The 10,975-nt window shown below is 45.8% G+C and overlaps 3 protein-coding genes and 1 long non-coding RNA gene across 4 annotated transcripts; 2 read left to right on the top strand and 2 right to left on the bottom strand.

Moving 5' to 3' along the window:
• Positions 1-715: 715 nt before the first annotated feature.
• ppl (glycine cleavage system H protein, mitochondrial) lies at positions 716-1,725 on the bottom strand. Its single transcript, XM_017240478.3, has 3 exons — positions 1,384-1,725; positions 1,040-1,318; positions 716-984 (listed from the first exon to the last, which is right to left on the bottom strand). The coding sequence occupies exons 1-3, from the start codon at positions 1,499-1,501 to the stop codon at positions 884-886; spliced, it is 498 nt and encodes a 165-aa protein (XP_017095967.1). The 5' UTR covers positions 1,502-1,725; the 3' UTR covers positions 716-883.
• Positions 1,726-2,017: 292 nt separating this feature from the next.
• Positions 2,018-5,020, bottom strand: LOC108124661 (uncharacterized). The gene is made up of 5 exons (XM_017240431.3): positions 4,593-5,020; positions 3,890-4,178; positions 3,124-3,455; positions 2,602-2,681; positions 2,018-2,539 (listed from the first exon to the last, which is right to left on the bottom strand). The coding sequence occupies exons 1-5, from the start codon at positions 4,671-4,673 to the stop codon at positions 2,221-2,223; spliced, it is 1,101 nt and encodes a 366-aa protein (XP_017095920.2). The 5' UTR covers positions 4,674-5,020; the 3' UTR covers positions 2,018-2,220.
• LOC138926366 (uncharacterized) lies at positions 2,676-3,455 on the top strand. The gene is made up of 2 exons (XR_011442853.1): positions 2,676-2,913; positions 3,029-3,455. It is a non-coding gene; the product is annotated as an uncharacterized lncRNA (long non-coding RNA).
• A 647-nt stretch (positions 5,021-5,667) lies between the features above and the next one.
• Positions 5,668-9,790, top strand: pzg (putzig). Its single transcript, XM_017240608.3, has 3 exons — positions 5,668-6,675; positions 6,736-9,166; positions 9,229-9,790. Exons 1-2 carry the CDS (start codon positions 6,084-6,086, stop codon positions 9,102-9,104), a joined length of 2,961 nt encoding a protein of 986 aa, XP_017096097.2. The 5' UTR covers positions 5,668-6,083; the 3' UTR covers positions 9,105-9,166; positions 9,229-9,790.
• Positions 9,791-10,975: the final 1,185 nt, after the last annotated feature.

Below are 10,975 nucleotides of genomic sequence, written 5' to 3'. Positions count from 1 at the left end.
AATAATAAACAATGTCGTTTATTAACTTTTAATCGTGACTAATGGGGAATTAGATTTTGTTTTAGATTCAGATCATCAGCAAAATATTAGGGGTTATTTTGGGGTATTTTTTATACCTGATCTTGGAATGATTATTGGAAGGATATATTATATATTTAAAATATATCAAAAGTCTAGGTCCTTCTCAGGGTTAAATTAAATCTTAGGAAAGAAGTTAGGCTTATTTTAACCATTAGTTACAACCAAATAATCCAAATTAGATAAAACCTTTCAAAGAAATCCCTTAAACAGTCCCCTGGGAAATGATCTATTCGATACTGTTAGTCCAAAATTTATGAAAAACTACTTAAACAATTATATATGGTATTTTATTGCAAGTTATTTCATTAAACTAAGGTTATAGGTTTCAAAATCTACAATCAACATGAATATGATTCAAAATTATTACCAAAAATAGTATTTTTCCGTTGTTTAGTGCCAAATGTAGACGAATTTATGTACACAGACACGCTGCTCTAAGCTGATCATTATGAGAATTGAGTGAATTCGAGTTGAGAGTTCTCTTAAGTCAATCGTTCATTTCACTCAATCCTTATCTGTGAGCCTACCTCAGGCACGTTTCTCTTTGGCTTCAGTCTTATCAGCTAGAAGGTTTCCATGGGGGAGCAGACAATTTCCGACCGAGACGCTGCCACCCGCAGGTCAAGCTGCCCGATTTAAATATAATATTTGGCTTTACTGTCGATTCTTATTCGTAACAATATTCAAGAGCTACAACAACGTGTTTCTGGATGGCGGCGAGATTTTCGGGTGTTTCTGTGTCTGTGTATGAGTTAGGGAGATAACAAATGCTCGGTTGTTGCTTTGGAGGATGGCTGCTGGCCTAGTGGTCACTACTGCTGCTCAAAAATGTTTTGTACTGCTCCTCGGTCATAAGGCTATCCAGTTCCTTGGGGTTGTTCAAGTCCACCTTAAATAGCCAGCCTGTGGAAAGAGCAAGAGTTAGAATAGTGGATTTTAGGTTGTCCTCTTTTCTTACCCTTCTCGTAGCAGCTGCTGTTAACCAGAGCCGGCGAGTCCTCCACCTGGGCATTCTTCTCCGTCACCTTGCCGCTGACTGGAGAATAGACTTCACTGGCCGCCTTGACACTCTCCAGGGCGCCGCATTCGTCGTCTTGTTTCAGGGTAGTGCCCGGTTCTGGCAGCTGGGCAAAGACTACATCTCCCAAAGCCTCCTGGGCATAGCTGGAGATGCCAACAATAGCCTTGTTTCCCTCCTCCACCTCCACCCACTCGTGTTTGACTGTGTAGCGACGTTCTGGAGAAGATTACAGTTTAGTAATCAGTGACTTCACAACTTTCATGTTGCATAAACCGGCTTACCTTTGGCTAGAAGGCACGTCAGGTGGAAACTACGACCCTGCACGGCGCTGAGGGGCGTGGCACGCAGCTGCCTAGCTGCCTGGACACCGATTCTTGCAAATTTCGTAATGAAAACCATGTTTTTCGATTAAAAAGGCGGAAAAACAAACGACGGCAATCAGACGCTCCTGCTATGTAAGTTTACGACCGTTCCCGGGGGTGTATCGTTGACAAATGAGCGCCTCTCAAATATACGCTTTACGTTAAATGCCTGGCTCTCGAGATGAAAGTCGAATATTGAACGAGCTTATCACAAATTCGACGATTTAATGAACTTTTGTTTTGACCCCGCTAAATGGCAGCTGATAAGAAGCTAAAAAACGTCAAAACGCGTGGATATCGTAAGGCACAGACTGGCAGCTCTAGTTGATCGTAGAAAAAAAGGTGGCAACTCTGCTTGGATAAGGCGGGTTAAACGATAAAATTTTAAAAATATGGGAAAATTTTCCAGTAATGTTACAAAATTCCTAGAATTTGTCATATTTTCCATTTGCGTATTTTTGCTAATCTCGAACTAAATAATTAAATCGTTGCTGGGGGCCGTATTGAATCTCCGGCTTATCAGCCCGCCCTGTTATGAAATTTGAAAAAAACATACTGTGCAAAACAACAATTGTTTATATATATTTACAACTGCACTCTTAGTTTGTTATTAACATGCGAATAAATAATAATAAAGTGCACAGCACAACATACTGATAAAATTTGAACTAAACTTTAGCTGTCACTTGGGGGATTATTTGAGAATTAAATTAATGGAAGAGTTGGGGCTTATGGAGGGCGCCAGATAATAACTATCTAGTACTGGTGTTGTCGAAGAATGCCATTGGGACTGGGCTGGGGGGAATAGTCCGGCACAGGGAATCCCGACGTGGCCACCACCACAGTCTCCTGGACAGGGACCTGCGAAGACTGGCGCAGCGGACGGCTAGCCTGGGGATTGGGTGCCGGATACTGCTGGAAGGTGTTGAGGTCCCGGAAGCGTCGGTCCAACAGATTGGAGTCCATCGACATGTGCGCCGCCCGGATGATGGCCTCCTCGTTCACCTCTATCGTCTCGGCCGAGGAGCGGTTATCAGGCACGTAGGCGGCATTGTTGTACGCTTGGATCTCCACCCTGGATGTGTATAAAGAAATAATCATCTAAAATATAGAATAATATAGGTTATTAGAACTCACTTCTCCTCCTCGTAGGCTCGAATGGGAGGCCTGGTGGTCAGCATATCATTGGAATCCTTGCGGGGATTGAACAATGTATCCTATAAAAAAATAAATGTTTATTGTTTGGTCTTTAAAACTGGAGTACTCCAGGGGCTTCCCATGATTCTAACCGCCCTCGTTGGGTAGCTAAGAACCCACTTTTAAGGAAAAGAGTACTCCCAACCATGGGTGTTTTAGAACCCAGAAAACCCAGGAATCCGCTATCAAACTGAAGCTATTTATCGACAACGGTCGAGTCTCAAAATGCCTTGGCGTGGCGCCTTATCAGCAGTGAGTACCACCACCACCACCACCAGGCTAAGTTTATGGAGCCAAGGTGCTATGTTTAGCCATGTCGTAGTACTCACTGCTGGCCAATGAATTTCACTTACGAATATTCTTTCAGATTGGGTGAGAAATTTATGAAAACCGAATAGACAATACCCGTAGCATAAGTGGACGATGAAATCATCGATGACCTCCACCTTGACTGTCACTTACCACACCATCCTTATCGGCGGCAATGCGAGTGGCTCTGATCAGCAGGTAGACCAGCATACCGACGTTGATGAGCCACAGCACGAATCCCTTGAAGGAGATGATCATCATGGAAATGGCAGACACGGCTCCCGCCATCAAGGTGGATGCCAATGGTTCCACTGGACCGTCGTTAATACTGTTGGCATTTTCCTTCAGAGCCGCGGCATTGAAGCGTCCATAATCGACACCAAAGATTACCCCGGAGGCCACGTCCATGCAGCAGATGGCGGCCACGAAGAAGGCCCAGGTGTAGATGGCAGCCAAGGTCGACTTGACATTGTCCTTGCGTACCCCTGAAAGAAAAGATTTATTTTTTAATTGAAAAAGAAAGCATGTGATTGAAGAAATTAATTATTTGGCGAGTTATCAATCAAAGTCATACGATTTTTCCCTCTTATATGGAATACCACAAAATCTTAGAGTAAGCCAATTTAGAATCAAAGAAAAAAGGTTTTTATGGGAACAACCATCAATGAACTCATTCTACAATCTACAATAAACTTTCAAAATAAACTTATCATTACTTTTTGTGTATTTAATTTTATTGGCCAGGCAGCTCAAAAGCATGAGAGGGGATTTCTATTTTATCGTGGACTGGCCAGGTTTGATAAAAGAATTTTGCAGATGAATCATAAAACGTTACGATATCGAATATAACTCAGGGAGTTTCCGCTTCCAAAGGTATACAGAATGTAAAGAATCTACTATCTATTATGGGAATACTCACAGACAAGTAGTACGCAGGAAACGATGAGCCAGCAGACGGAAACACCCAAGTAGACACAATCCCAGATCAATAGCTGTTGCGGATCAAAGACAGTCTGCACAGAGTCCAGGATGGTGGTGTCGTAGTTCTGATAGCTGCCCACCTTCATTTTGCAGTCACCCTTGAAATAGACGTCGAAGAAGACCGTCTTGACCATCGACCCAAAGCTCAGGGTATCCGTGATGTAGAGGATACAATTGTAGGCAAGAATGGCGGTTATCGTCAGACCCATCCAGGTGATAGACTGGGCCTAAATAGGGGGAGATATACAGGTAAAACTTTTAGCACTTAGCTCTTAAATCTCTCATCTTTAATAATAAAACTTTAATTTAGAAACCTATGTATTTCAGATCTTTAAAGATCTATTAAAAAGATCTTAAAAGATTAATTTTTTGATACCACACTTGATTTGATTTAATTTTTGTTTATACACGCCATCCATAGTCATTATCTGAGCCACTTCAGACTAGGAATTGTCCAAGGAGGTGACTCAATTTTTATATAAATTTATATCACGATTAACTCCCGATCATGTGGAGCCAGCAAGTGGGCATCCAATTTCGAAGAGTGCACAGGTTGTAAAGTTGCTATCTCTTATCAATGGCGGGGCGTTGTATTGGGGTCGCGGTCGCGTCATTGTGCCAGGTGAGGAGATACTACATACCACTCCGAGGATTCCGGCCCAGAGTACGGCCGTTTTGAGGGAACCAAAGTTCTTGATGCTTGGCACCGGCGGTGTATACATTTTGCTGTAACTTTTCGATCGAGTGGTGGGTGGGTGTGGATCGGATTCTATATGCTATATATGTATATAGATTGGGTTCGGGTTGAGTGCGCTTGCAGTGAGCGGTACGTCCGTTGGCCAACTGAACGATCGCGCCGGATGGACAAGCATGCGCCAATTAATTTCGCGATTCGTTTGCAAGTCGTTTATTTTTCCGATAACCGAGCGATAATGGGCCAGCTTTGAATAACTACTCTTGGTATGCCAATGGGCCCCTAAATTTTATTTTTATTTATATTTTTTAGATCGGCTTTCCAGTCGATATCCGTTCGGTATTCGTTTCGTTCGTTGACTAAACACTGGACTCCGTACACTTGGCCCAAAAGCATATATCGGGTCTTAACATTTGTTCGCTTTCGGGTGGTAAATAATATATTATCGGTGGTGCTGATAAGGCAACAGATACCCCTCGTACCGCCAGCAACCCTTACGCATCGGAATTTAAGCCTTTACGAGAGAGAATGAAAAATGGCTAAATTTGGAGGGCGATTCGAAATCTTATCTGACTCCTGTATTAGCACATTAGTGATGTCGCCCGTTATCGTGGCGCAAATGCTTGTATTTACTGCTTACCTCATTGCCAAATAATTTCAAATATTTTATTAACCAACATTCTTAAATTCAAAACGCGCGCTCAAAAGCGCCCTCTTTTGGTGAATAAAGAAACTAAAAATATACGATATGCATGACAGACCAGATACGATATGCATGAATCATGTTTTGATGATTGCTTTTTAATATATTTTTGATAAATGAATAGAAAAACTAAAAGATAATTTAAGTAATATTTATATGTCTTTAATTAAATATTTATTGTCATGCTATATTTTCAAATCAAAAATATCACCGACATGCTTGACATACCAAACACGTCACTAAAACTGAAAAAAAATGTATGTATATGTTACGTAAAAACTTACATAATAATAAAAAGCATGAAAGAAATATTAACAAGCCCTATAATTACATTTTTTATTTAATAAATTGCTTAAACAAATATAACCCATCATGCAAAACTGCAGCACTGCCAGTTTTTCTCAGACTGACCGTGCCTGTCCACCGCGACAGCCGCCATATTTTCGTAGCGATACATACATACGCATTTTAACCCTAAAAAATACAGCATCGAGGCATTAGTACAGTCAAAGTGACGCCGCGACAACCCAGAATCGAACAAGAATTAAAACCGATAAAGATTGTTGTTCACGGAGCGCAAATTGTGAAAAAAATACATCCGCGCAAGTGCCACAATCGAAGAGTGCCCCCCATTCGTGAAAAAAACTTAAAAAAAAAAAAGATAGCGGCTACAGTTGCGCGTGTTGCGCTCGAAATTTTCAAAGACGAAGACCACGGCGTGTGTAATACCACATAATGAACAATCAACTGAACCCGGCCACCTACCGCAAGTTTAATAATCTGCTCAATAGCGGAGCGGTCACCGTCACCGGCCCCAGCCAGCCGCGGATCCTCAAAACGACGAGAGTCGTGGTGCCAAGTGGCGGTGGCGCCGGTACCGCCGCACAGCAGGGCCTGCAGTCCGGCAGCGATGCGGATACTGGCGCCACCGGCGGCCTGGCCACGCGCTGCTACATCTGCGACGAGCGATGTGAACCACAAACGTCCGTTACCGATATGACCACCACCCACACCTCCACCAAGTTCCCCAACAAACTGGCCCAGCTGGTGGGCGAGGGATTCCTGGTGATTGTCTGCGGCGAGGATTACGTCTGCTCGCGCTGTACCAACCTGGTCAACTACTACGATCGACTGGAGAACGATGTGGAGAGGGTGAAAACGAACCTTATCAGTTTGCTGAACAAGAAGTATGCCATCAACGAGGACGTGGGTCTGGAGTCTAGCCCGCCCCTCAAAATGCAGAAGACGGCCTCCGGCGCCAACCGATCACTTGAGGAGAGTCCGTCTGGGGAGCTGCGCCAGCGGAAAGTAGTGCAAGGAGCCACAGGTTAGATCCTGCTATAATGGGGTATTATTGGTGCATTTTTGACCATCGTTTATCTTTCAGGTCAGGCGAAGATCGCGGCTGGTACGCCGCAGAGTGCCGCTGGCACGCAGACGGTCCAACGGAAAGCTACCAAGATCTACAAGTGCACCTCGTGCGATTACAAGACCTCCGACATGCGGCTATTCAACACCCACTACGAGACCTGCAAGCAGCAGACGTTTCAGTGCAAGACCTGCCGGAAGATCTTCCCGCACTTTGGTGCTATGAAGCAGCACATGGTGCGGGACCACAACACCGCCATGGACAATACTTGCGCCATGTGCCACATCAACTTTGTGAACGAGACCAGCTTACGCAAGCACATGGAGACCAACCATGCCACCAATGTGCTGGTGACCAGCACCACCACCATACCGGCCGGTTCTGCTCCGGTAGCCGCCGCTGCAGCTGCCGCCGCCTCAGAGGCACACAACGTATCGGGAACTGCGCTCTTCACGTGCAATCACTGTCAGTTCAAGTCGACGGACAAGGGCGTCTTCGACGACCACATGCGTAAGCACTCCACCGGCAACAAGCCGAAGCCATTCAAGTGCCGTCTGTGCTCGCAGCGATTCGAGACGCGCGAGGCTGCCACCGTGCACGCCAAGCAGCATCAGACCAACTACTTCAAGTGCGGCACTTGCTCGATGACCTTCCCCAAGCGCGAGCTCTTGGTTAAGCACTTCGAGGTTCACCAGAACCAGGCGTCATCCGCCGTATCGCCCAAGCAGGCGGTTAGCCAGAACCTCAATACCCAGAAACTGCTCCAGGAAACCATTGACGAGGCCCTCAGCGATACGGTTCCGGCTGCTGGAGGCGCTGTAGTCGCCGGTGGCGAGGCGGAGAACAACATTCGCTTCTTCTCGTGCAGCATCTGCTCGCTAACCTTCATCCAGGAGACATACTACAACCACCACATGGAGACCCATAGGCGGGATCCCAAGAAGGGCGGTGGAGCTGGAGGAGCAGCTGCCCTCAATTCAGCTGCCACTGCTCTGCTGAGCGATGAGCCCGGAGAGGCTGCCGGAAAGGCTGGCGAAGAGGGCGGAGAACAGAACGCGGAGGCCGATATCGAGAGCCTCTTCGAGAAACTTCACTCCGACAAGAACGAGAGTGGGGATGCCCCCAAGGCGGCCGGCAAGAGCGGCGAGATGGTCATCACTTCGCGGGAGGGCAGCGGAGGCATCACCTTCAACATAACCATCCCCCAGCCAGACGGCGATCAGTCGGCCAAAGATTCCCCCAATGCCACGGCTCCCGTCTCCGTCAGCATTGATATGCCCGACCTGAACCAGGCCGAGGACGAGTCCCAGTCGCAGGGCAGTGTGGATGCCAAGGCCGAGGGTGACAACGCCACTGGCGCCGACGGCAAGGCCAATGCTGCCCCTGTTTCCATGCCCAGCTTGGACGACGACAATGAAGCTGCAGCTGCTGAGGGCGCCGCTCCAGAAGAACCCAAGTCGGGCTGCAAGCCGGGCGCGGATAAGGGCAAGGCTAAGGCCGAGGAGAACAGTAAGGAGAAGGAAGCTGCCTCCGTCGCATCCAAAGAAGAAGCCCATCCGTCTGATGACGCTGCACACAAGCGGGAAGCTGCCGACACACCCTCCGCCGAAGCCGAGGCAGCTGCCACCACCACGGAAGGAGCCGAAGTAGCCGAGGGCGAGGTAACCTCTGGAACCGGAGCCGAGGGCGAAGCTGAAGAAGGTGCCGGTGGGGAGCAACAGGTGGCCATGGAATTGGACGAGGCCATGCAATCCCAGGTGGATGGTGGGCAGATTAAGTTCATTGTGAACGAAAACGGTCACCTGCTCCAGCTGGATAATCACATCCTGACCGACGCTGAGGGTAACCAGATTATTGTGCAAGATCCCGAACAGATCCAGCAGCTCCTGCAAAGCGTGGGCGTCCTCCAATCGGGCGAGGGCCTCGAGGGCGAAACCCTACAGATGATGACCGACGGCAGCGGCCAGATGGTACTCGTGCATGGTGACAACAATGAGCAGCAGCTAATAGACGCCTCGCTGCTGAACGCAGAGGGTCAGCTGATCATTCAGCAGGGCCAGGACGGCGAAGAGGGTGCCCATGTCATCAGTGAGGACGGCACTCGTATCCCAGTTTCTGTTTCGTACACGGAAGATGGCCAGCCCATCGTCCAGGTTCAGCAGCAGGTCCTGGAGGCTGCCCAGGCGGCAGCGGCCAGCGGTGCCGCTAGCGCCGATGAGAAGGAGGCAGCCGCCGCTCCGGCCGGTGAGGAAGTGCAAGTATCAGAGGCATCCAGTGCCACAGCTTCCAGCACTGTGGTGGCCACCAGTACTGCCAGTAGCAGTGGCGGCGCCACCGGCGGAAGTTTCTTTGCCTTGGAGGAGTTCACGGAAGCGAAAACCGACTAGGAGTGGCCCTAGGGGCGGGGCCGTGACCACTACACCATACTGGCCACATGCGATGAGGACTGGTAAGCATACAACTAAATCATTATAGAAACTATCTATTAACTATTTCATTATTTGGTTTAAGGTTTTAGCTACGGATGCGCCTAAGGTCTCTGGAGGACTTACGCACGCACATACACTTTTAATAAAAATCCCCCAATGACTCCCCGAAACCGACCTGGATGCCTGCAGATGACAGGGATAACCGACGACCCATGATTCAATATATAATTACATTTAGCATATGTATTCTACACTCCAGTAAACTAAACAAAAAAATATTAATTTTCTCGTTAACGGACTGCTCGCCCGAGCTGCCCGGCAAGGAGGAGAGTCACGCCACACCAGCTCATTTCAATTAATCAATCAAATTGTTCCATCGGTCCGTTTCGCATTCGGCTGCCAGGAGGGATCTCAGCCCAGATTGCACCGGCCGGCGGCAGTCAAAATCGCATTATGTCTGGAACTTGGAAGGTGTTTAGAATTAGTTTTAGTATAGACAAAGAAAACCGTAATATGAAAGTTAAAGCCAACACTAAAATGTATAAACATGGATGGTTATGTGAGATGCTTGATTTATGTTTTAAATATATACATTTACACTACACAATAAAAATACACTTAATAAAATTGATTCAAAAACTAAATGTCCAAGTGGAAGTCCAAAATCGGTTCAATATTACTCGAAATTAATGTCGCTACTTCCTAGAATCTTGATCCTCGAGGAAACCATAATGCTAGGTAAACGTTACTCAAAAAACTGTTCGGATATCCCGATCCCCGACCCACACACTCAAATAGGTACACACACCTAAAATCCATATATGTATGTATACATAATATGTATCAAGAAAATTGAAATATATTAATGCGAAGAAGAGATATAACGAAACAAATTCCTTTGAATATTGCATGATTATAAAGCTAGCCAATTCATGGGATATAGATGGTCCAGGATCAGGTCAGAATCAGGATTAGTGTATATTATGCAAGTAGGTATTACTTTTAATAAAGATCCCCTACAGCGATGTATTTATGTATGTATATACATATGTACATACATATCTGCGAAAGCCATATCTTTGCCAATGTTATATTGCATGGAAATGACATTATTACCCACTGTGAAGACCATATCTTTGCCAATATTCATCCGATTCTTGAGCGAAGTACCTTAAACGATTCGTAGAACAACTCTCAGCAATTTATTTTTTCTCAAATTTTCTGGGGCGTCCCCTTCAATTTTTTGCAAATGCATGGAAATGACATTATGACCCCCTGCGTAGGCCATATCTTTGGCAATATTTATCCGATTCTTGAGCGAAGTACCTTAAACGATTCGTAGAACAATTCTTAGCAAATCTGCATCAAAATCTGAATACAAAATATTTTTTAGATTTTTTCTCAAATTTTCTGGGGGGTCCCCTTCAAAATTTCGGAAATGCATGGAAATGACATTATGACCCCCTGCTAAGGCCATATCTTTGGCAATATTCATCCGATTCTTGAGCGAAGTACCTTAAACGATTCGTAGAACAATTCTCAGAAAATCTGCATCAAAATCTGAATACAAAATATTTTTTAGATATTTTCTAAAATTTTCTGGGGGGTCCCCTTCAATTTTTTGCAAATGCATGGAAATGACATTATGACCCCCTGCGTAGGCCATATCTTTGGCAATATTTATCCGATTCTTGAGCGAAGTACCTTAAACGATTCGTAGAACAATTCTTAGCAAATCTGCATCAAAATCTGAATACAAAATATTTTTTAGATTTTTTCTCAAATTTTCTGGGGCGTCCCCTTCAATTTTTTGCAAATGCATGGAAATG

This window comes from Drosophila bipectinata, chromosome 3L (genome assembly GCF_030179905.1).
Source record: "Drosophila bipectinata strain 14024-0381.07 chromosome 3L, DbipHiC1v2, whole genome shotgun sequence".
NCBI classification, from domain to species: domain Eukaryota; kingdom Metazoa; phylum Arthropoda; class Insecta; order Diptera; family Drosophilidae; genus Drosophila; species Drosophila bipectinata.
Note: the sequence above shows the minus strand (reverse complement) of the source record. Positions and strands in the feature narration are given on the sequence as shown.

Bases quoted from the DNA above. Each gene is read 5' to 3' on its own strand.
- pzg (XM_017240608.3), top strand. From the start codon at position 6,084: ATGAACAATCAACTGAACCCGGCCACCTACCGCAAGTTTAATAATCTG. The intron at 6,676-6,735 runs GTTAGATCCTGC...TTTATCTTTCAG, and splicing joins AGTAGTGCAAGGAGCCACAG to GTCAGGCGAAGATCGCGGCT.
- ppl (XM_017240478.3), bottom strand. From the start codon at position 1,501: ATGGTTTTCATTACGAAATTTGCAAGAATCGGTGTCCAGGCAGCTAGG. The intron at 1,319-1,383 runs GTAAGCCGGTTT...AATCTTCTCCAG, and splicing joins GACGTGCCTTCTAGCCAAAG to AACGTCGCTACACAGTCAAA. The intron at 985-1,039 runs GTAAGAAAAGAG...CTCTTTCCACAG, and splicing joins CAGCAGCTGCTACGAGAAGG to GCTGGCTATTTAAGGTGGAC.
- LOC108124661 (XM_017240431.3), bottom strand. From the start codon at position 4,673: ATGTATACACCGCCGGTGCCAAGCATCAAGAACTTTGGTTCCCTCAAA. The intron at 4,179-4,592 runs GTATGTAGTATC...CCCCCTATTTAG, and splicing joins GGGCCGGAATCCTCGGAGTG to GCCCAGTCTATCACCTGGAT. The intron at 3,456-3,889 runs GTGAGTATTCCC...CTTTTCTTTCAG, and splicing joins TTCCTGCGTACTACTTGTCT to GGGTACGCAAGGACAATGTC.